This window comes from Mercenaria mercenaria, chromosome 3, assembly GCF_021730395.1.
Source record: "Mercenaria mercenaria strain notata chromosome 3, MADL_Memer_1, whole genome shotgun sequence".
Classification (NCBI taxonomy): domain Eukaryota; kingdom Metazoa; phylum Mollusca; class Bivalvia; order Venerida; family Veneridae; genus Mercenaria; species Mercenaria mercenaria.
The window spans coordinates 56,684,283-56,708,642 of record NC_069363.1 but is presented as its reverse complement, the minus strand read 5'-3'; the positions used below and the strand labels follow the sequence as shown (position 1 = coordinate 56,708,642).

General features: G+C 35.6%; 1 protein-coding gene across 3 annotated transcripts in view; it reads left to right on the top strand.

Annotated features, from left to right (window-relative positions):
• Positions 1-24,058, top strand: part of LOC128555643 (uncharacterized) — a 48,530-nt gene extending 24,472 nt beyond the window's left edge. For 2 of the 3 annotated variants that reach the window (XM_053538640.1, XM_053538639.1), the window contains exons 3-11: positions 13,298-13,354; positions 17,188-17,350; positions 17,636-17,728; positions 19,244-19,282; positions 19,839-19,928; positions 20,395-20,537; positions 21,007-21,157; positions 21,695-21,755; positions 23,545-24,058. In XM_053538640.1, coding sequence (XP_053394615.1) covers positions 13,298-13,354; positions 17,188-17,350; positions 17,636-17,728; positions 19,244-19,282; positions 19,839-19,928; positions 20,395-20,537; positions 21,007-21,157; positions 21,695-21,735 — 777 coding nt within the window. In that variant the 3' untranslated portion in view covers positions 21,736-21,755; positions 23,545-24,058. Of the gene's footprint in view, positions 1-12,500; positions 12,640-13,297; positions 13,355-17,187; positions 17,351-17,635; positions 17,729-19,243; positions 19,283-19,838; positions 19,929-20,394; positions 20,538-21,006; positions 21,158-21,694; positions 21,756-23,544 lie in introns of those variants that run through there. The other variant, XM_053538638.1, reaches the window with a different exon arrangement.
• The last annotated feature ends 302 nt before the right edge of the window (positions 24,059-24,360 follow it).

Sequence of the window (24,360 nt, the reverse complement as noted above, 5' to 3'; positions counted from 1 at the left end):
AGTTACCACTTAGTCATCTTTTATTTTTATGAAAATTTGCATGTAAAATTTTGAGTCAGATGGCTGCCACTGTAGGCGATGCCTTAATTATAATTACATGTAACGCAAAACATGTAGCTGAACATATTATATCTATGGATACGCACGTCTACATATATACGTCTCCTTTCAATGACGTGTGGATTTTGAAATTTATGCATTTGCAAGTGCAGTTTGAGTATCTATACTATTAATTTAAATTTACAAATGCATTCCTAATTACAAATGCATATTGCACGTGTTTTGTACATGAAAGGTGGAACATTTAGGAATAATGAAAACAAAAAGACAATGAGCAAACATAGGAATGCTTGTAGTCTTACCTTGAATTAAATTCACCTTTTCCCAGCAAATATTGTTTTTTTTAATTCATAAGACGGGCGCTAGTGTTTTTGTGTTTTAATGTGTCTTTGTATTTTTCTATGATTTCTATGAGAATTTCTTTTCCGAAAGTAGTAAATCACCAAAGTAACACGTTTTATATATGTAAAAACACAGCGAAACGGTCCGATGACTGTATCTACATGTTCATAGTATGTGACCCACTGGCACCAGATCAGAAAGAAAATGCCTCCGTACGTGTTATACCCTACCCCTAGGTATTCTATAAGAACCATGGTCATGAACGGGAAAATATACTAACCCGTTTCAATCGCGCATTTCATACCTAAAACACGCAGTGCGGTAAATGTGTACTATGGATATCAAACAAGTGGTAATTTATCTTCCATTGAGTACCGGTCGCATTTCTTTAATACATCTTATCTTAGAAAAACAACGCGTAGTTTATAGTAATTTCAACGTAACACAAAAAACTTGCTTGAACTTCCCTGGTGAAGTTCCGTTCTAGATTAAAAAAACATTCTGATTGGCTGTTGTGAAAATGTATGTCAATCGTCACTTTACTACACGTGTTCGCTAAAATGTGAAAATGCAGCATTAATGTGCAAAATGAATAAAATAAACAGAACAGATGCAGACCAATGTACGATTTCAAATTAAATATCGTATACAAGATGAATTTCATTCATCATTTGGAGTTTTAGTGTAAAATTGTGATTTTTTTAAATTCTGTTTTTGTTTGTTTACGTTTCGCCAAACATGTGCACACTGTCGTGACCTCTAGACCGGATGTTCATTAGGGAAGGTCAAGCAAGTTTTTTCTGTAACGTTGACGAAAGCATAAAATATGTTGATAATCTCAGCAATATGGAATATTGAGACAATGTGACTGGTGCACGATGGAAGATAAATTATCGCTTGTTCAATATGCTACATACCCATTCACCGAACTGCGCGTTTAAGTTGAGAAATGTACGATTGAAACGGGTTAGTATAATTTCCCGTTCACGACCATGGTTCTTATAGAATACCTAGGGGTAGGGTATAACACGTACGGAGGCATTTTCTTTCTGATCTGGTGCCAGTGATGTGACCAAGGCTTAGCTAATACATCGCAAATATACCCGCCGAGTATTAGTAAAAATCCGTTAGAAAACAAGGTTGAGCGATGGCTTAACTAAGACTGGTTTAACCCTTTCTTAGTGCTAGAGTTGAAAAACTGGCCATAACAGAACTTTGCAATAGGCAGATTTTGTGTAATATCAGAAGGTACTTAGTCCGCATAATTTTCCACCTATTATATAAAGTAATCGTTATCTCAGTTATGTATAAACATTATCTGCAAAATCAGACTCCGCAACGTCTAGCTTTTCTAAATGTCAGTTTTTGAATAAGAATATGAATGAATAACTATCTTACACTGTAGAAACAAAATGTGATTGAAATTTACCTAAATACACTGATTTATGTACATATGGCTACATTAATTCAATAAAATTTTAGACATTAAACACATTGTCTTGGCCTAAGATATGTCAATGTCAATTTGAAACTAAAAATTTGTACATCTCATATTTTTCATGCAAATCGTGTATAATTGCCATCATGGAAATACAGTTATTTTGTCGCGCATCTTTAAACGGATATTCGTTAGAATTAATTTTAAAATCACGTGATCCCGAAGAATTTCCGGCCGATTACGGAAAAGCGATAAACACGAAAGTAGGACAAAATGACCACCCATGTCAGTCTAAGAAAATACAGAAACAATCATTTGTTTCTCTGTACATGTGTTGATTTCAAGGGAATACTGCACGGTTATCGCAATGTTTAGTAGTATATTTCAAAATGTGTAGTCTTGTTTTAAGTTTTATGTCTATTCCTTTGTCTTTATTTGCATCTTTAAATACAGGTACTGTAAAACAATCGAAACACCAGTAAGAAACGATGCCGATTATTCGTGGATGCTAAGTGTGCAACAAGATACCAAAACATGTATTTAAGTTATTGTCCATTCATTGTTGGTATAAGCTTAAGCTAAAGTGCACAGTTTTGTGCTCGAACATTTTGAGAAATATTACTGAAAGCTCGGCGACATGGTTTTTTCAAGTATGTGTCGATTTTGGGAGAATGGCTGTAAAGTCAAATTTTCTTTTAATACCGAAACATATAGTAAAACTTTCGGGAATTTATTTGCTTTCTGCATTGCTTTTTTCTTTGACTTTGTAGTAGAAAGGTGAAATTACATATTTCAGGATAGGATTTTATGCGCCAGGTGTAGGCTGCATTTTTCAGTGCTCTCAAATATTGATAGTTTTCTGACATTTATACTTTGTTCAGAATTCTGAAAATTGGATATATTGGATATCATCTAGTCGTGGTTGGAGTGTTGTAAATTTAAGGTGAATCATAATTGTGATTTTGAAGTTATTTTGATTTTTAAAAAAACCATTATTGCAATTAAATTGCCAAACTTTCATATATCAGCATAGCCTGCAGCAATAATGTGTTTCAGTGAGCGAATGTCACCGAGGATTATTTATAAAAGATCAGAGTTGCACATATTGGACAATTACCAAGTGCACAAAAGAGACCTAATCCCATGATTATCAAAAGATTGAAAGAGTTTCGATTAATTCAATATAGAGGGACTCGAGGTGGGAAAAACCAGATTAGACGAGCATGGGACACTAACAATGGGGTAAATAATAACAACTTGATACGGATAAAACCTGAAAACTGTACATTAGTTCAGGGGCAGAAAAAACATCAAAATTTGCTCCGTCAATACACGATCAGTGAAAAATAAAACACTCTCCATATGTGACTTCATCCTTACAAATGAATTCGACATTTGTGCCATAACTGAAACATGGCTCGGTAGCTCTGTTGACAAAGCGTGCATCGGCGAACTCGTGCCCGACTGTTACAAAATGAAAAATGTCCCTCGTAATGGTAGGCGCGGCGGGGGCGTAGCAATTATTCACAAGAGAGCCATACAAGTGAACATTGTCACATCAAGCAAAGACAACGAATTTTCCCAATTTGAGTATATGGATTGCAATGTAGTTACAGGCGGACACTCCATAGGCCTACGGCTTGCCATTATATACCGGCCACCCCCTTCCAAAGAAAACGGTTTAAACACAAATATTTTCCTGGAGCAAGAATGGCCCAATTTCTTAACTAAATATGCTACAATTGACAAGACCACCATCATTGTAGGGGACCTTAACTTCCATCTTGATTTACCGGAAAATAGTGACACAAAAAAGTTTACAAGCAGTCTGGATGCATGTGGCATGCGTCAACATGTACAAGAACCAACACATGTAGCTGGGCATACGTTGGATGTAGTGATAACCAGAGATAATGATGTCACGGTTTCAAATATCGAGGTCATAGATCCTGGACTCTCTGATTCAAATGGAAAGATGTCACGTGATCATTTTTGCTGTGATATTTGACGCTAAAGCTTCCAAACCACCCCCAGTACGAAAAACTGTGTCGTACAGGAAATTACGTTCGATCGACATTGACTCATTTCGAGAAGACATACGAAGAATAGATTTTTTTAACACACAATGCACTCCATCTGTTACTGATATCGATGAATTTGTGGAGGAATATTCAAATCAGTTAATTTCTATAGTAGACAAACACGCCCCTTTGACTACCAAGACTATTGTGTTAAGACCTTCATGTCCTTGGTATACCGAGCAACGAAGCAAAACATCAGAAACGAAAATTAGAACGGAAATGGCGTGAAAGTAAGCTCACAATCGATCACCAAATTTACCGAACACAGTGTGCTGAAGTGAATAAGATGCTAAAACAAGCTCGTGTTGAATACTATATAGGCAAAATTGACTCATGTGGCAGTGATCATAAGAGTTTATCAAAGATTACCAAAAATCTTCTTGGCGATACAAATCAGGTGATTTTACCATCACAATCATCTCCACAGCATCTCGCACAAGATTTCAGTGACTTCTTTATTGGAAAGATCGAAACAATCAGAAACGATATAGCATCGCAAACACAATCTGTATCTGATTTAGATGACATAGAAACTGAATACACAGGTGTCAGTTATGTAGAGTTTACTCAAGCCTCAGAAGACGAAGTGAAATCAATTATCAAAAAGTCAGCGAACAAATCATGCGAACTAGATCCTATCCCAACATGGTTATTAAAAGAATGTCTTGACGAACTAACACCAGTGATAACAACAATTATGAATGCATCTCTAGATGCTGCGTATGTGCCCAAAGCGTTCAAACATTCACGAATAAGACCTCTTCTAAAAAAGCCAAGCCTAGATTCTAATGTCCTAAAAAACTATAGACCTGTGTCAAACTTGCCGTTTCTGTCTAAAATCTTAGAAAAAGTGGTAGATGTTCGAATTGAAAATCATCTGAGGAACAACGAACTTCATGAAGTTAATCAATCTGCTTATAAAAAATTCCACTCAACCGAAACCGCCCTATTAAAAGTTCAAAATGACATTCTTCAATCGTTGGATAAGAACAATGTGACTATTCTTGTGATGCTTGATCTCTCTGCAGCATTTGACACTATTGACCACGGGACGTTGATTCATCGCCTTGAACGTCACTTTGGTGTTACAGGCAAGCCACTCGCATGGATGATGTCATACCTTAGTGACCGCTACCAGACCGTATGCATAGATGGCGAGCTATCACAACCAGTGCTAATGAAGTACAGTGTACCCCAAGGGTCTGTCCTGGGGCCAAAGAACTACACAATGTACACAAAACCAGTTGGAGCTATCTGCAGAAAGCACGGACTGAACAATCATTTCTATGCGGACGATTCGCAGTTATATCAATCCTTCAAACCAATAAATAAAATGTCTATTGAAGAGACCATTCATCGCGTTGAAAGTTGTTTAAAGGATATAGTAAGTTGGATGAATACTAACATGTTGAAACTCAATGCTGAAAAAACAGAATTAATCATATTTTCATCTGAACACAAGACACAATCTGTTTCAAACATATCTGTGAAAGTGGACGGCTCTGAAATCAAACAATCAGGCAGTGTCAGGAACCTCGGTGCTTTCCTGGATTCGAACATGAGGATGGAGCAACATGTGAATAGTGTGTGTAGGAATTCCTATGCACAGTTGCGGCAAATTAGTCACATCAGACAATATATAACGCAAACGCAACCAAATCTCTAATCAACTCTCTTGTTACATCACGTTTGGATTATTGCAACTCTCTTCTATATGGAATTCCAAAACGGTCAATGAACAAACTGCAATATGTCCAAAACACGGCAGCTAGAATCGTAACCAGAACATCCAGATACGACCATATAACGCCTGTTCTGCGTGAACTCCATTGGCTTCCTGTGCAATGTAGGGTAGAATACAAAATTATAACACATACATATAAGGCACTCAAAGATCAATCACCAGCTTATGTAGCGAACATGCTAGAAATATATACACCATCCAGAAATCTGAGATCGCAGAATAATGCATTAAAACTAGTGGTGCCCAAATGTCGAACAATACGTTTTGGTGACAGGAGCTTTCAGACAGCTGCGGCGAGGTTATGGAATGACCTCCCATCTGGCATAAGAGAGTGCAAGACCGTGCAAAGTTTCAAAAAAGCGCTAAAGACGCATTATTTCATACAATTCTTTGGCAACTAACATCTCACTGATTACCTGATTTATAATGTAGGTACTTTGCCGGCCAATTAATTACTTTAATTAAGAACTCCAGTGTGACAGAATAATATTGGCGGTGTTTTTTTTTCTGTGGGATGTATCGTGGATGTTCTCCGGACCGTTTGGGTAGGGATTGGCCCAATCATCCGGGACGGTTTGCATGCTGTGATGCATTTCGCAGACATCATACCGTTTAATTCTGTCTGTTCAAAATGTAAGATATCTTCTGTTCTATTCTGCTCTGACCTGTGTCTTTGATAGGTCAGTTAATGTTTTATGATATTGTGTTTTGTTTCATGTTTTGATCTGCCTACCTTCCAATTTAAAATGCTTGGTATCTTATTACCGTAATGTAATTTTAATTTCTTCTATAATAGTTCAATTCCCATTTTTTATTGAACATTATATAAATGTTTTTATGTAAAGCACTTTTGAACGTATTTTTATATGAAAAGAGTGCTATATAAATGTGGTATATAATAATAATAATAATAATAATTTTAATTAAAGTCTGTTATGGTAAAATCTTTCACCAATTTTACAGGCACTCTGCATGAGAAAGATAGGTCTGAAGCATTTAAAAAATAAAGCCTATTTTTGTGCATTAGGTACTTGCCTATATGCAGGTATTTTCGGCCGACAATCCCATACAAAATGTATCTCTGTGGTACTTTTCTAGGTCGATTTAGGGATCGCCATATACAAAGAGTATTTTACTATTTTTTAACAGTTTAAGGTATAGGTCCATGTTTCGGAGGAAAAAGTTCGAACGTCATCAAATCATAGAAAAAAGCATTGTTTTACATGAAAATCTAACAGCATATAAAACATATATATTAGAATCTATTCTACAAAACCATTGTCAATTTACTCATATATATATTGAATTCCGGAAAGGGACTGCACGAAGGGGCCACACTTCTGGACAGTTCAGCGCCTTTAAAAACTCACGATTTTTAAAAAGCTGTTACATGTCTTAATTTTGATGCATTTGCAACATCGTACGAGTGTTTAAACTTTACATAAGTAGTTTGACAATTGTTTACATTTATTTCTTTACAAATGGCATCTTTATTTAAAGGGGGACAACTCCTTTAGAATATTTTAAGTATCCAACTCTTTTGGACAAAACAGTAAATCATGTATTGGACAGATAAGTTGTTGGTCAAGATGCTGTTCATTTACTTAAAAAATCGTTGTTTTGTGATATACTGCTAAACCTTAAGATTCAAAGTAGTTTTCTGTAACTAGATTTGACCTAGTCTTTGACTTTAATTTTTCTGATAATTTTTGGGTCGATTTTGGCTAAAGTCATACGTTCCCTTTCAGACTTCTTTTGCAGCTATAATTTCTGTAAAACGTTGTAGTTTATATTTTGATTTTTTGGGTGATGTACTCTCACCTCTCAACGCACAAGGTTGTTACTATACACATCCATTATCTGCTAAGCCTGGGAATCCAGTCTGACAATTTCTAACTTTTCTAATACCTGCAAATTGACAGCCTGGGGAAACCTGCAGCGCCACCTATATTACACCCGAAATATGCGGGTGTTTGATAAAGAACGATAACCTCTGAAAGTAATATACCATGGCTAAAAATAGAAACGGAATTCTCACGGGAAAGACAGATCGGAATCGTGTACTTCCGAAGGTTTCCGAACATTTCCGGGACATAGACAAATATCAGTTTGTACCTCCCATAGCTTTTCCAGCAAGTTGTAGCAACTTTTAAATGTATCAGTATAAACTTAAATTTGCGTCATAGCTATCAAGAAGTTATATTAATGCAGACCTAGTGATCTACGGAAATTGCCGAATTTTCGGCATCATTGCCTCGTTTCCGTTTCAAACAAGAGCAAATCTGATCACATGTTAATTAGGCTAATTATAGAAAATCGATAATCAGTAGTAACAGGGAAACTCCTTCAGATTTCCCCAGGCGTTGATAACATCAGAAACTCGATGAATGCCAATTAACACTAATTAGCGCAAATTAAGTGATCTTTAATGTATAGGTATTAGGTATGATTTCTTCTGACAAAGCACAAATATTATCTGCTAACTGTCCATTCTTAAAGTATCCATTATTTTAAGAATGGACAGTTACAGGTTAATAGCAGACCTACCGGCGCCGCGAAGCGGCACCGACAGCGTCGCATTACGGTTAGATGTATGAAAAAGAAAAATAAATAGAGAGATCTAACTTTGCATACTATCGAGTTGAAAATTCGTGGTACTTTTTGCACCAAGATAAAGAAAAAATGCGTATTTGAATAATTTCTATTATTCTTATTAAAACGTACTGCATCAAAAATTTTACCTAAATTATCATTATACTGGAAACCAGTCACAAATGATAACTCCTTCAAATTGAAAAGCTTGAACTTTGAAAATTTCAAACCTAACAGAATCTCATGTATATATAATAAAATTCAGTAATGGCAGCGTGACGAAAGTCGTTTCAAAATGAAAATATTGTATTTTATTTCTTTTTTCTTCGTAGAAAATGTATTTAGCACTAATTTCTTATTATCAAACGCTCATTTACATTTTTATTCAATATTCAAAGCAGTAAGCGAGACGCTTTTGTCAACCGTAAACAGTAAGCGTCTACTGACGTTTTTACTGATTAATTACTATGTGCATAGTGTACTTGAAAAAATCCGAACAACGCCGATTCCAAAAAGTACCACGAATTTTCAACTCGATAGTATGCACAGTTAGATCTCTCTATTTATTTTTCTTTTTCATACGTCTAACTGTAATGCGACGCTGTCGGCGCCGCTTCGCGGCGCCGGTAGCTCTGCTATTATTTTGACTACTTGTGACTAGACCTGCGGAGGCTTACATTCTATTTGGTAGTGATCAGCCTGTAGCTGAAAAATTTTCGTCGCGTCTGGGCGCCGCCATTTTGTTCTACTTCCGTCGAAGTCGGGAAAATTGTTTTTTTTTTTTTTTGTTTGTTTGTTTTTTTTAATTTTATATTTGAGTTACAATCTCTATGTTCATTAGGTGTCTTTATTTTTAAAAAAGTTATATTACGGAAATAATTTCAATTTTGCTTTTATTTTACGAAGTGCGCGTCCCTAGACGACAGGTGCTCACAGGAAATGCTTTGTTGGCAGTGAATACAGAAATATTATCCATCACTCAAAAATAATGCAAGAAAGATTTCAAGTTGATAAAAAAAAATATGATTTTCTTTTAAAAGATCAAGCATTGGCCAGAAAATGGGATAAAATGTCATTAATAAGCATAAAGCCATAAGAACGCCGCAAACAGGTAATGACGTCACCGTGACACCGGCTTTCCATAAATTTTGCAACGTATGATATTCGCTGTTACAGGGATAATGACATTAAATTTTTGTTTCTTTTCAAGTGAATAGGTTCTCGGAATTGTTTTAAGCAGTGAATAGTTTTCTTTGTCGTTTAAGCTACGCTCGCTCAGAGGCTTTGCCTTTTTCTTATTATATTACCGTATTGGACGCACGTGCGTACAAAAAACCTGTATTTTTTCGTATTTGGACGGTTCAACAGTCCCATGTTAAACATACGATAAAACCCGAAACTCGTGGAAATGTTCCGAATGTAATCCGAATCGGGTAAGTAGGCGCTCTATGTACAGAGTTTGATCATGCGTCTTCATAGTAAATATTTGCACTCATGCCAAGCTGAAGGTAGAAATACAATATTCAGTGAATCATTTTTTTAATTTAAACTAAAATAAAGTAGATATAGAATAAAAAAGGTTATTTAACATTGTACTGTACAATACGAGATATATTTGGACTCGTACCCAGTTGGGAAAACCATATTGGACTCGCCTAGCGGCTCGTCCAATATGGTTTTCTCAGCTGGGTACGAGTCCAAATATTATGAGGTTATTTAACAGTGTTGAGAACAATACTAAATTCTATTGGACGAGTACATAGCAGTAATAATCCATATTTGGACGAGATGAATGCCGAGTCCAAATATGGGTTATTACTGCTGTGTACGAGTCCAGTTGAATTCAGTATTGTACTCAACACTTAAATTACCTCTTTATTTCACACCATAAAAAGACAGATGTAGAAAACAAAACTTCATACATTTTAACTCGCAAACAACAATACACATTAATCTAAAATACGTTCTTCTCTGATAACACATAGACTATACATTTAGATCCACTCTCGGTGCCAAAAATTTCAAAAACAACTTTTCGTGAAATTTTGAACCGAACCCATGATAACTGGATAGGAAACGTTCTAACTAAGAAATTGAGTCCTTACACTAACATGTTTCGTTCAAAAATAAGAAAGTTATCACATTTTTTCAAAAAAATAAAAAAATACTGCTCTCGCTATATACAAGGGAAGTAATTCAAAATCTCCTTATAAAGAATCGGAAGAGTTGTCCCGTCCTATATGAAAAATATATGGATTTTTGGGACTGGAGTCCAGTATGAAAAAATATGGAATTTGTGGATTGTAGATTTCGGATGTTACTATATATACTTAAGAAAATGTGACACACAGTACAATACTGGTTTCTATTGTATTGTTACGTGATAGAAAGAAAAGCTTCCAATTGGTTAAAAATATATAGGTGTGAAATAAATCTCCGTATTTTACAGAACAATGTTAAATAACCTAATAGTATAGAGTGGTATCAATATAATAACCTATATAATGGACAAAACTAACAAAGGATTACGTCACAACCGTGTTTTAAGCTGGATCAAATATCTTTTCATGTCACGGAATATTTGACATGATGAAAATATCTTACACAGACATATTTTACTTCTACTTAAAAGATACAGCAATAATTGTTAACATAAGATAGGATGCTGTAGGTATAACAATACGATTCCCTATTTTTCTCAAATCTCAAATTCGTACTATCAAAGAAGGAAAGATCAGAAACTAGAACAAACACATTGTAAACACTTGTATGAGTTCCTTACTCGGTGACTGTACAAGCCTTTGTCTAGTTAAAATAGACCCGTTACCACAGCACAAAATACCCGAACAATGCATACAATAATTCACCATTTGCCTGTACTCGTACTAATCCGCCTTTCAAAAGTATTTCCAAAATTTTAGCTCATATTTTTTTTCTCCCTCCTGTATTCTTTTTTGGTTGCATCCCTATTTCCGCTGCAAGTCAAACCATACTTCAGACTCATTTGGTTTATGCAATTATTCTCCGTAAGAAGGCGACGTGCATGACTCTGAACCTAATTTTCAAAGACAATGTCAGGATTTTATATCATGTTTCTTGTCCGGTCTGGATAGATATAAAAATAACTTAGCACAGACATGCACCAATCTAAGACGATGTCACGCTCAATCCCCCTCGCCTCAAGTTCAACAGTTTAACAGGACTAAGATTTTATTTCATTCATTTGTCCGGTCTGTACCAGTTTTATGCTATAATGTGTGTTTGTTTTTAATTTAATAGTTTGGCTCAAATGAAACAAAACATTGAAACATTTTACCAACAAAAACTTCATAAAGAGTCATTTTAGTTAACGGATGCTGATTCCCTTTTCATTTCATTGCCCGTTGGCCCTTTAGGGACTTTTTATTGCCTGACAATCCATTTAGTTACGTCGATAAGCGGAGGAATATGAGACAGGGATTGGTCTTTTTGAAGTTTTAATCACATTTACTGTTTCCATGAAATTCACTCTCATGAATGTGAATGTTGGTGAAATTGTTTGAGATGCCTGAAAACTCCATAGATCACCAACAATATTTTTGGTATTCGTTTTGGTTGATAATCTATTATATCTCTGATGAAACGTATTTTTTAAAACCCTTTTCTATCATGAAAATATTAGATTTTTTTCTTCAATATAACATGGAGGTAATATAGAGATATTACCTCCATGAGTATAAGCGGACAAATTTAGCTGCTGTTTCACAATTATCATATTACATCAGTGTGTATGTTTAATGGAAATAAAGTTCATGATTTCTACGTAGTAGTTATTCATGTGAATTCAATGTCTGTGTTGCATATTAGCTAGACTTGATTACACTCTAAAGCGGTTCCTTTTTACAAAGTGTCCCAATATTTAACTTACAAATATCCACTCCTGTCGTGCAGCATGGCATTGTGGCAAAAGTAACCACTTCTGGAAGGAAGGGGAGATCGAAGGTCGAATACCGTTGGGGGTTGTTCCTATATGGCCAACTGGTGAAGCTGCCAGCAAATTCAAGAATGGTTACCGATCGCCTACATGGCTAATACTTGACATTAAAAGACAAAATGTGCGCAAGGAAAAGGGTCTCACATATACAAACTTTTATAGCTCGGCTCCAGACAATGGCCCAGGATCAAATGAATGGGGGTGTTTCGCTATTTCACGGTTTAAATTAATTATATATCCGGGAGGATATGTACAACGTGATAACCCGAGCTGGAAACCCTATCTGCCGTATTTAAGCTTGAAATTCAGCGTGTGTGGGTCAATATTCAGCAGCAGCGAGTAAAATTAACAGTGAGCGAGTAAATTTAACAGTGAAAAGTTACAGAACGGAGACGCAGAAATATACGAAGTAAAGTTCAGTTGTTCTTTTTTTTTTTAAAGAAATGCTACTGACTCTACGAAGTATTACGGAATGTACAGCGGATTTATTACTACTGAATGTTTATTTATACGGCCTAATAAAATTTATGAGAACTGAAGGTGTCACATGTTCCTTGGTATGCTTCAGCCATACCGGTTTTTTAACAGTTCTGAAATATATACATGTGCGGATATCAATTAGTGTGTTGTAAAAATGATTATATATACGTAAAAATAGACTCATTTTTCACATTAGTTCTTCGAAAGACACCAATAGTTCTTGTACTTGTTTCTTACAATATTGTTTAACAAGTAAACTATGATAGACTATATAGATTTCTACTTACCCAAACTTGAATCGTGTAACGTCCATCTGTATGCGTCCTTAATTACTTATCCATAGTGTGCACAAGTCGATTTTTCTGAATGCACGTGACAGAAATTACGTGGCTTCTCTCCGCGACGGAAACTGGCATGATTGCGTCGATGTAACGTATCATGTATCATTTTTTCCATTTTAGCCCTTTGGAAGAAATCAAAACTTCTTATCTAGGAATCTCATTTAATGTGGCAGATATAATAATAAATGGACAGTTCATTTTGAATAGTGACATAATCGCTTTATGTTTGGATATATCTCTTTTCAGATGGAATCTAAAGGTACAAACATCACTCAAATACCTCGTGTAAGATGTATAAAATGGGTAAGTAAATATCAATTCATTTTTATTGACTGGCAAAGATATATTTCATTTTTTTTTCGACACTTCCATTAATATTTCTATAGAAAATTTACAAAATACAGAAAAAAAAACTGTGAATGAAGAAATAACAACAGCGAGCTGCTCGATTTCCTTCTTTTTTTTTCTTTTTTTTTTTGAGATTTAGCTGATCTTTTCACGCCGGCAGATTTTCATTTTCTCATGCTAAGGCTGTGAGTAAATTGATTATTCTCTTATCTCAATTAAATACGATACATATGGCCTACATCACATTCATATATAGAAAGGTTTTGTATATATATTTGTCAGCAAATATCGAGAACAATCGCTTTCGGATTAATCAATTTTACACTATGGTTTATATTTATAACCACCAATGTTTCAAAAGAGAGACGTATACAGTTCTAAAGCAAGAAAATCATTTATAAACGGATGGATCTCATGGAATATAATGGGGAAGGCATAAAACCTTCATTATCATACATAACTTCTTCTCTATAGTATCCAGCCAAATTCCAGGTTGGAAGTCCTGTAGAAATCCCCATTATAGTCGTCATGTAGACATATACAAATATTCAAAATACTTGAGTGTTAACCTTAAGGTAACCGATCCACAAATATGTAATATTTCGATCCTTGGTGACCCCATGTTTTTCTTTTTTTTCTTTTTCTTTTTTCTTTTTTTTTTTTTTTTGGTATTATTTGAAATAGTTGTTGTGTCTGCTAAACAAGAAATAGTATATAAGATGACCATAAATAATATGCAAGAATTATTACAGTCAGGTTTTTGATTGTGAAATGATAAATCTTAAACTGTAATAACTCGATTTCTGTTAAAGTATCATTGAAGACTATAAAGTAAAAAAAATAAAATTTCTATGATATATTTTATCATGAGCTTACCATGCATCAATATTTGATATATTTAATAGCATTGTTATATGTTGCTTATTTGTGGATCGGATACCTTAAGCGAAGATAATGCGCAAAAATATTTATATAATGAAAGAATTCACAAAAATATCGTGCATCTAACCCTAAAAAATACTAACAGTAGAAATCATTAAAGTGCATGTATAACTAATAAAGAAACAATCTGATTGAAAGCATCTCCTAAAATGCTACGCATAGGAAATCTTACATGAGTAGGTTATTTCACTTTACTCAGACTGATGAAGAGAAAACTTGAAATATTTAATAGTAAAACGAGAATACTGTGAAATCATTAATATTCGTGGGGGTCTAATTTTCGTGGATTTCGTGGTAGGGTCAATCCACGAAATTTAATCCCAACGAACACGTAAAATTCCCATTCATTTTATGTTCAAAAGTTGAAATCCACGATTTCATATCCCCATGAAATTGCCGTTTTGACAAAAACCACGAAATTACATGCCCACGAAATTAAATGATTTTACAGTAATGCTATATTCTGACGTATTGTGTACATATATTTCTGTAATTTTGTCTGTGATCAACTAGAGTTCCTGGAATATTCATCCTTGTTTTCCCCCTAATCCCAATACCATCCCGCCTCTCTTCCTTTCTTAACCCCATCTCCACGTTGTTCGTCCGTCCGTACGATCGTGCGTTAGCAATTTCGTGTCCGCTCTGTAAATCTTGAACCCCTTGAAGGATTTCGAAGAAACTTGACACAATATAATTAAAATGTAGTTGATGGATATGTGTAGCTCTCTTACTGCTGTATTATTCCACTACAGTTTCTAATTATTGCGGTCAATGTACTATATCCTTTTAAGTTTGGAACTAGAAGACTGTACAAAGTTATATGTTGCGTTGAATAGCATTTATATCTCTACGTATTTATTCAGTTAGCTGAGGCAATAAGTGAATTTTCCTATGCAATAAGTGATGAAAGGTTTTTTGCTTAAAGTGTACATTAAAAAAATAAATGGTAAAACATATCACGTTATTTTCATAAAAGATTGTCAACTTGATCATTTAATACTCATACTTTCAGTGAATTTAAGTGTTTAAATGTTTCATTTAAAGGGAATTGCTACCTGAAGTAAAAAAAAGGATGAATATGTTTTTCTTGCATTTTATCTAAATATTTTGATTGAATTTTCAAAAGAACTTCAATTGTATTATGTTCAAGACACCATGAAAGCAGTATCAGAATAATCAACGAAGTAAAATATAGTACTAAATTAGTGTTCAATGTCTTCAATATCTTTAGGTAAAAATTTGGTATGTTTCACAAACATTCTTCTTAACATTATTGAATGCGCCGGCCGATGCGCATAAATACTTCCACGAACGTTTTTCAGTCTATTTTAACAAGTGCGTAGATGAATATAATAGAAAACAAGAGAAAAAGAAGAAATGGAAACTCACTGAAAACAAGGTTTTCAAATCGCTAACCATTTCAACAATCTTCTAAATACAGCCAGTATATATATTTCTTAAAAAATGCATGACAGAACCTACTTATCTCAGCTGATGATGATAAATAAGTGTACCATGTTTCAAAGCTACAGCTCTAATAGTCTTAAGTTTTCCCCAATACCATCCCGCCTCTCTTCCTTTCTTAAACCTATCTCCACTTTTTATACGCCCGAAGGTACGTATTAAGTTATGACGCCGGTGTCCGTCCGTCCGTCCGTTAGCAATTTCGTATCCGCTCTGTAACTCTTGAACCCCTTGAAGGATTTCGAAGAAACTTGACACAAATGTTCACCACATCGAGACGACATGCAGAGCGCATGTTTTCGACAGCTCGCTTCAAGGTTAAGGTCACACATAGGGGTCAAAGGTCATATGACTTTGTTTCGTGTCCGCTCTGTAACTCCTGAACTGCTTGAAGGATTTTAAAGAAACTTGGCACAGATGTTCACCACATCGAAACAACGTGCAATTGTTTCGGATGACTCGCTTCAAGGTCAAGGTCACACTTAGGGGTCAAAGGTCATACCTTCGGCGTATATTGCTCCGCATTGTGGTGCGCTTGTTATCTTTCATATAATTACATTGTAGTTGATGGATATTATATCACTCCAACTGTTGTCTTTTTCCACTACAGTTTCTATTTATGACGGGCACTCTACTCAAACCTCTAATTTTGGAACTACGAGACTATACAAAGTTACATCATGCATTGAATACACTCTGTTATGAGCATTTATATCTCTAGATATTTCTTCAGTTAGTACTAAATTAATGTTCAATGTCTTTAATATCTTTAGGTACCAAATTCAATGGAACGTTTCACATTCTTCTTAACACTATTGAATGCGCAGGACGATGTACACCCGGTATATTTCGTAAAAAATGCATGAGAGAACTCTAGTTCTTGACCTAGTTCTTGACCTTCTTTACTCATCTGATGATGATAAATAAATGTACAATGTTTGAAAGCTACATCTCTAATAGTATTAAAGAAAACTTTACCAAACAAAACACTTAACCAAGAAGTTATAATGATGTTGGTATGCTTATTTAAATGAAATTATCATTAACCTTTGGCCTGCTGGCGGCAAGTGTATTTGCCTTTGCGACCAGTGCAGACCAAGATCAACCTGCACGGACGTGCAGGCTGATCATGGTCTGCACTGTTCGCGATTCAGACAATTTTCAATGAAATCTTCTTTGAATAACAAGTGGAATTGCCCAAATTGAATGATGGACCATTCCATTATAGAAATTTAGCAGGGTAAAGGTTAAATAGTGTGTCCAATTTTCATAGAAACATGTCAATATTTAACAGAGATAACAACGAAAAAAAAAAAACCAAACAAAGTTTGAAGTTAGAAAAGTTGTTAGACTTTAGGTCAGTGAGTATGTATGTTTTTCAGAGCATGTGTAAGGTAATCAGCATTCTTGTCATCGCCGTACAGGTTAGGCCTATTGATGGTTTTTTCTACAGAAACTCTCACACACTGAAACAGATGGGAACCTATTTCAATGACATCGAGTCAAGAAACGCGGGAAATATAGAATTAAACAACGTAGTATCAGGTAAATATGATTACATATCTTTGATCTACTGAATTTAAACATAAAATGTATAAGCTTGCATGAATTACTGAATTATTATTGATTATAGTCTCTGTTTAGATCTCGGGACAACACAACACAACAACTTTGCCCCCCTTGGTACATATAAATATTTCATGTGAAGCTAATTCATTCCCTCTCACCTGGTATGCCTGTGTGTTTTGTTTTACAGACTAAGGTACCTTGTCAGTGTAAAGGGTAATTTGTTTTCGAAAGAGAATGATATAATCAATGTCTTAATTCCAGATTTACGGATTAATCCTAGCGCACGTGAATGTAACGGTCCGTTTTGTACGAGGTGTAGAGCACGAGTTTCATCTCCACATCACATGCCCGAACGTAAGTATTAAATATTTCCGGTGAATTACTGAAATATATCAGTGAGAGATATATAATTCAGCCTCACCATGAGAAAACCAACACAGTGTGCATTTGCGACCAGCATGGATCCAGACCAGCCTGCCTATCCGCGCACTCTGGTCAGGATTCATGCTGTTTGTTTTCAAAGCCTATTGCAATCAGAGAAACTTTTAGCGAACAGCATGGATCCTGACCAGACTCCCGCATGCTGGTCGCAAATGCACTATGTTGGTTTTCTCATGGTGCGTCTTGTGGTTTTTTCGTAGTGGTAATTATGAAAAAGGTTTTACAGTAGAAAGTAGACAAGAATATCTTTAAAACGTATGAACGTAACACTTGCATCTTCACGAGTGGCAGTATGTCACAGGGTGAGAAAAATGTGCAGCCAGACCGGGACTCGAACCCGGGGCCTCGGAATACCGTTCCGATGCTCTACCGACCGAGCTACCCGGCCGCCTACACACTTTTACCCCGTTTTAAACTATTTCAAGTTCTATACCGTGACATATTTCCCCACCATTTTGAAATTCGTCCTCGAATTTCAGTGGGTACTTTATATATAAGCAATTACAGGCGTCGGAGACTAACCAGTGTAATGCCGTCACGGTCCCACGTTGGGCGCCAAATGTCACAGGGTGAGAAAAATGTGCAGCCAGACCGGGACTCGAACCCGGGGCCTCGGAATACCGTTCCGATGCTCTACCGACCGAGCTACCCGGCCGCCTACACACTTTTACCCCGTTTTAAACTATTTCAAGTTCTATACCGTGACAAGTACACCTTGTGATTTATCGTTAGACCCGCTTACAATGAAGTAAAAAATATCTCCTGGCTATAACATTGTTAATTGACAAATGCATAATATTTCATTTAAAAAAAATTAATCTGTCATACTCGGGTAGCATTTTAGGAGATGGTTTTAATCAGCTTGTTTACAAACTAAATCACTGTTTTACAAATATATGCAATTTATTTTTTGGGCTACTGCACATTTCAAATGTTGATGACAAATTGCAGTATTTGTATGATCATATTTTTTACTCAACTATGCTTTGCCTCTTGCTTATGACATCTGACTGTTTTGCATATAACGGGGTGTAAAACGTATCACATTTTACATTTTTAAAACGGTACGGCTAATTGAGCCGCGCCATGAGAAAACCAATATAGTGGGTTTGCGACCAGCATGGATCCAGACAAGCCTGCGCATCCGCGCAGTCTGGCCAGGATCCATACTGTTCGTTTTTAAAGCCTACTGCAATTAGAGAAACCATTAGCGAACAGCATGGATCCTGACCAGACTGCGCGGATGCGCGGATGCGCAGGCTGGTCTGGATCCATGCCGGTTGCAAACCCACTATGTTGGTTTTCTCATGGCGCGGCTCAATTAAAGGTAAAGTTAGGTGTCTTAAGTCTAGTAGAAGCAGAGTACAACTTAATATTAAAGCGATCAACAAAATTTGGAAGAGAATAAATTGTTTTTATCTTTTCTAGCCTCAGACTGTAAAGTGGACCAAAATGTAAAAAATTCAAGTAAGTAAAATTTGTATGCAAATATTTAAGCAACCAGATAGGAATGTAACAACCTTAACTGCTTTTGCGACCAGTGCCTGCACCATCCGTGCAGTCTGATCATTGTCTGCACTGTTTGCAATTCAGTCAGTAAAATTTCGGTGAACACAACTTTGAATAATAAGTGATACTGATGGACCAGTCCATTTTAGAAATTTAGCAGGCTAAAGGTTAAGAAACACGTACAGAATCTTTCTCTTTTCCCTTTCCGTGACATTCAGCTTAACATTTAAGTCTATTTATTCGAGTTAAACAAGACTAACAGGTCGATACAAATGGTGTGTGACAAAATAAATTGTCATCAAGAAAGGTGTGCATGTTCTATTTTTGTCGTCTCGTTACTTACAAAAGAGTCCATCGTTTGTAGAGTTCGGCTTCTGAAAAGCAATCATCGAGCGCTGAGAAACCAGATGCTCTGCAGTCCATTTTGAATAAGTCATTCATATTGAATATGCTATGTATGTTATAATGAAAGTATATTTGTATGTAAGTGATACCCATATTTGAATACTTTTAGGTTGTTACCTTTGTAATAGAGAGTGCAAAACGCTGGGTGATCTACAAAGTAAAAACATTATAATGTGCGGACAGCCTGTAGAAATAACGTGTAAGTAAATATGTGTATTTGTCCTACTTCTTTTTAGATTTTACTTTTGATTTATATAACAGGTTGAATAAGTTGAATATTATTTTTAGAATATATTTGATATTTTTTTGACAGTATTCAACTAGGTTAGAGCTCATATCTAACCTTGTCATTGTTGTCTGGTTGGTTTGCTCAAAGGGTCGATGATCTCAAACTTGTCTAAATTCTACAACATGGATCTAAAGTTCTTATGTAAACAAAGCCATATAATATCTGACTTTATAATTTGATATACATGTATAGTATGGCGGAAAATAATACGTTGAATTTATTTGTTTTTGTTCGGAAAGCTTTCATTTACGTTCTGACAAAAAAATGAGTGCATGTTGGGAATGAAAATCCCCTTAAACTGCTATTAGTATAAGAAATGCAAATGCCTATGATTGTCTTTCAAATGATGTGTGTTATTTTATTTCATTTCAAACAGGTTGTCTCATTGCGCAGATGGGTAACCTTGGTCATGTGTGTGGTTTGGGTGGCCAATACAACTGCTACGGAGACATGAAACCGATGTGTCAATGTCCATATGGCAAGCTTGGAGAGAGATGTCAGCTTTCAAATAAAGATACGGTATATTGTTAATGCTGTTCATGAATATGTACAGCTTTTTCCAGTGTTTTCTTAAAACTGATTGACCCAGAGCTAATGTTGAGCCAGAATCTGAGACTCGTTACCGCCTGATAAGTTATCCCTTTCCTGAATATTCGCATTCGCACCTTCAACCAAGGACAGACTTTTGTGAGATTGTACCTAAATGAGTCGCACCATGATAAAACCAACATAGTGTATTTGCGACCAGCATGGATCCAGACCAGTGCGCATCCGCGCAGTCTGGTCTGGATCCATGCTCAGTGTTCGCTATCGGTTTCTCTAATTGCAATAGGCTTTGAAAGCAAACAGTATGGATCCATGCTGGTCGCAAATGCACTATATTGGTTTTATCATGGTGCGGCTCAATTATACTTTTTGATTCAATAAATGGTAAAAATGTAATAATCTAAGACTATTTTATGTGTGTATGTATGTGTGTGTGTTTCAGTTAAACTGCAGATGTTATAAGCCTGCCTATAAGTTCTGCGGTCAGGACGACATAATAGAATGTAACAATAAGACTAGAGGGCCGGATGTAACACAGTGTCACATGGGTGTTAACAGACACGGGAAACGCCATAATTGTATCTGCGACTTAGGTAGTTTTTATTTGAAGGCTTTGTGGGATTGTAACTTAAAACGCATGCAGAATTGTGCTTGGTATTTCAGAAAGAACGAGTGATTTAATTCTTCCATTTATTTCTTGTTCAACAAAGGTGTTTCCCTTCATATCCTAAGTTAAGCTGCTATCATTTTAAAGATTTTAATTACTGTCACAACAGTAGTCTTTAAATGACGGCCATAAAAAGTCTCTCTGTACTTGAATTCAGTGTTATTATATTATCTGGTCCTTCCATTAATATCTATATAATCCGGTGCTGAGAGGTGGAGTTGTGTTGCACTTTCCATTACCTCTCGTGAACGGACTCTATCAAACCGGTTTGAGTCTTGTTAGAGATTTCATTTCATTTTGCAGTTAGAACATTGACTGCTTGCTGAATTTGACCTACTTTTGACAAGAGTGATTACTGACTTATCTAACTTACTTACCTCACTCTACGGAATACTGTAACTATTTTTATATAGTATATATTTATACTCATATAGACAAATGTGCCATTATGAATATTTTTCAGAGGACGGTCATTCTGAAGTAAATGGTTTAGAGAGTTGTTAATCTACTCATACGGACAAATGGTAAATATATACATATTTAATATCATTGACCTCAGTAGCATACGATATTTACAAATATTTGAAATCTCGCAGGTAGTGATTCCTTATAAAAACGATAAAATCTGGCTAGATATTAAGTGCTCGTTGTGAGCTTTTTAGGATTGTTGAAAACCCATTGTCTGCAGTTTCTTTAAGGAACAACCAATCTTGTTCTCAGAAACCGCTTACCCGATTTCAAAACAATTGACAGCAATTTTCCTTTTGTGACCCTCAACCGAATTCCTTCTAGCCATGATGATACTCCAGGGTGCGATGCTAGTTGTCTGTATATGTCTTTTGGAACACTTTAACCTTTAGGTTGCTGGCGGCAAGTGATTCTGCCTTTGCGACCAGTGCAGACCAAGAAAAGTTTGCATATCCGTGCAGTCTGATCATAGTCTGCACTATCCGCTATCCAGTCAGTGAATTTTCATTGCACACGACTTCGAATGATAAACGGTACTGTCCAAATTGAATGATAGACCAGACCATTTTAGAAATTTAGCAGGGTAAAAATCTTCTCTGATATTGCCCATTTTAAATACAGTTCATGGCAATGTTTCTTGAGTGACCGTCTTCAAAATTGCTTCAAGTCATCTTTATTTACTTAACAGACTAGCATGGTCGCAGACTTGCTGTGCTAATTTTCTTTGTATGGCAATATTGGCAATATCAAAAAAAAAGAAAATATATAGAATGAAAACTTTCTATACTGAAACCCCGATTTTAACACGATTCCACGGCAATTTTCATCTGACATACCAAAATTTCTTTAAAGCATGTTGGTTTGTTAAAAACATGGCCGCCAGTGACCTGGGCTAGTTTTTTCTACATAGCTATGTGCAGCACTTATTCACAGTAATGTTACATTCCTTCAAGCCATGTTGATTTCTTTACATAACCGTTATCGGGTGGGGCTATTTTTCTCTATATGGCTGTATCGAAAACTTTACAACATCTCCCCATCTGAAACCGCTGAACAAATTTCGACAGAATTTTACATCTATGCTCCTTATCATACCCAACTTTTTTCTTCTTAGCCGTCTTATCAAGCCATCCGCAGCGGGGTGCGAGAACAGCCGCCGCAGAGACTTTCCGATATCAGACAGACCTGAGATTTACATTGAAATATAGAAGGATTAAATTTAGTTTCGACCATTCTTATTTCCTGTTCTGATATTTAAATTTATCACTGTTCCTACCATAAAATTCATTTTCTTATCTTTCCACTGGTGTATTTTTCATTAATGTAACACTATTTCTTCTTGCTTCCAATTTCATTTGAAACCAGCCATAGTATTTCCCTATATTACCTATATAAAATGCAAGCAAAACACGGTAACCATCTGCCAAAATCACTTAAACCATATTATTTTGTTATAAAGTGAGTGTGCCTTTTTCCCCAATATCTTGAAACCACTGGTCCGATTTTAAATATTATCACACGTTTTAACCAAATGCCTTCAGATCATTCTTTTATCTTAAAAATTCAAGATATCACATGTAATAGAGTGTAAATGATTAAAATTTCGCCTGTTTGTAGACAATATATAGCATGTTTAATTTTAAAACAGCAGTCACGACAGAATAGTGAAATTAATTGATAACAGTTTGCTTTTTATGACAAAGGAAAGCCAATGTTAGAAAAATGTTCTAGATATTGATATTTAATACATATGGAGGAATATTTTTGTAATCTGAGTATGTTTCTGAAGTAATCTCGTGTTTTTGTTCCATTGATTTTATTGGCTTTTTCAATATTTTTTTTCAGGCTGTCAACTTGGTAGACAAAAACATCGTCGTAGAGAAAGAGTCTCACGTCGACATTCCTGATTACAAGCGTATGCTTAGATATATCTGCTATCTATCCTACAATAACTACTGCTTAGTTGATACATGTTAATGGAAATCTAAAACCGTTGATACAATTAACTTTTAGATTCCTTTAATTACGAGGGACAATGGATGACAAGAACGGTTTCAAATAACGTGGTGTGTGTGCTCAGTCATCGGCCTATATCACAGTCCATATCAACTTTGCATTCCTCTATGTAAAAATCTGTATTTCAATGTTCAGTCTCTGTGTTGAATGTTTTACAGCACTTTAGGATCGTGCTACAATGTTTTATTGTTGAAGTTTAAGTGTACTCGTATCAAACATTTGTGTATATGAATGAACCAAACTAGTCTATGATCTAGAAATTGTGAATGTTCTTTTGGTATCAGACAAATATCCGGGGAAAGTGTTCTTGCATTTTGTGTCAACTGATAAAGCTTACTGTGTATGTTACTTTATTTTATCAAAGCGCTGAAAGCACAGAAAGGTTGAAACCTTTCGATTTATAATCTAAAGGAAAACATGTTGTTCTGGTAAGAAGTGTGTATGTAGCCTCATTCATAGGAGCTGGTGTTAAAGGCATGAAGGTAGTTATATTCGTCGGATATGCCACCGTGGTCTGCTCGAATGTAGTCCATATTAATATATAGTTCGATTTTCCCGACTAGTAAAGGCTATTTTGATCTATAATTTATAGTTACTTATGCAATACAGGAAAGTCATCAAACGAAATCCAAGCTGCACTCTGAA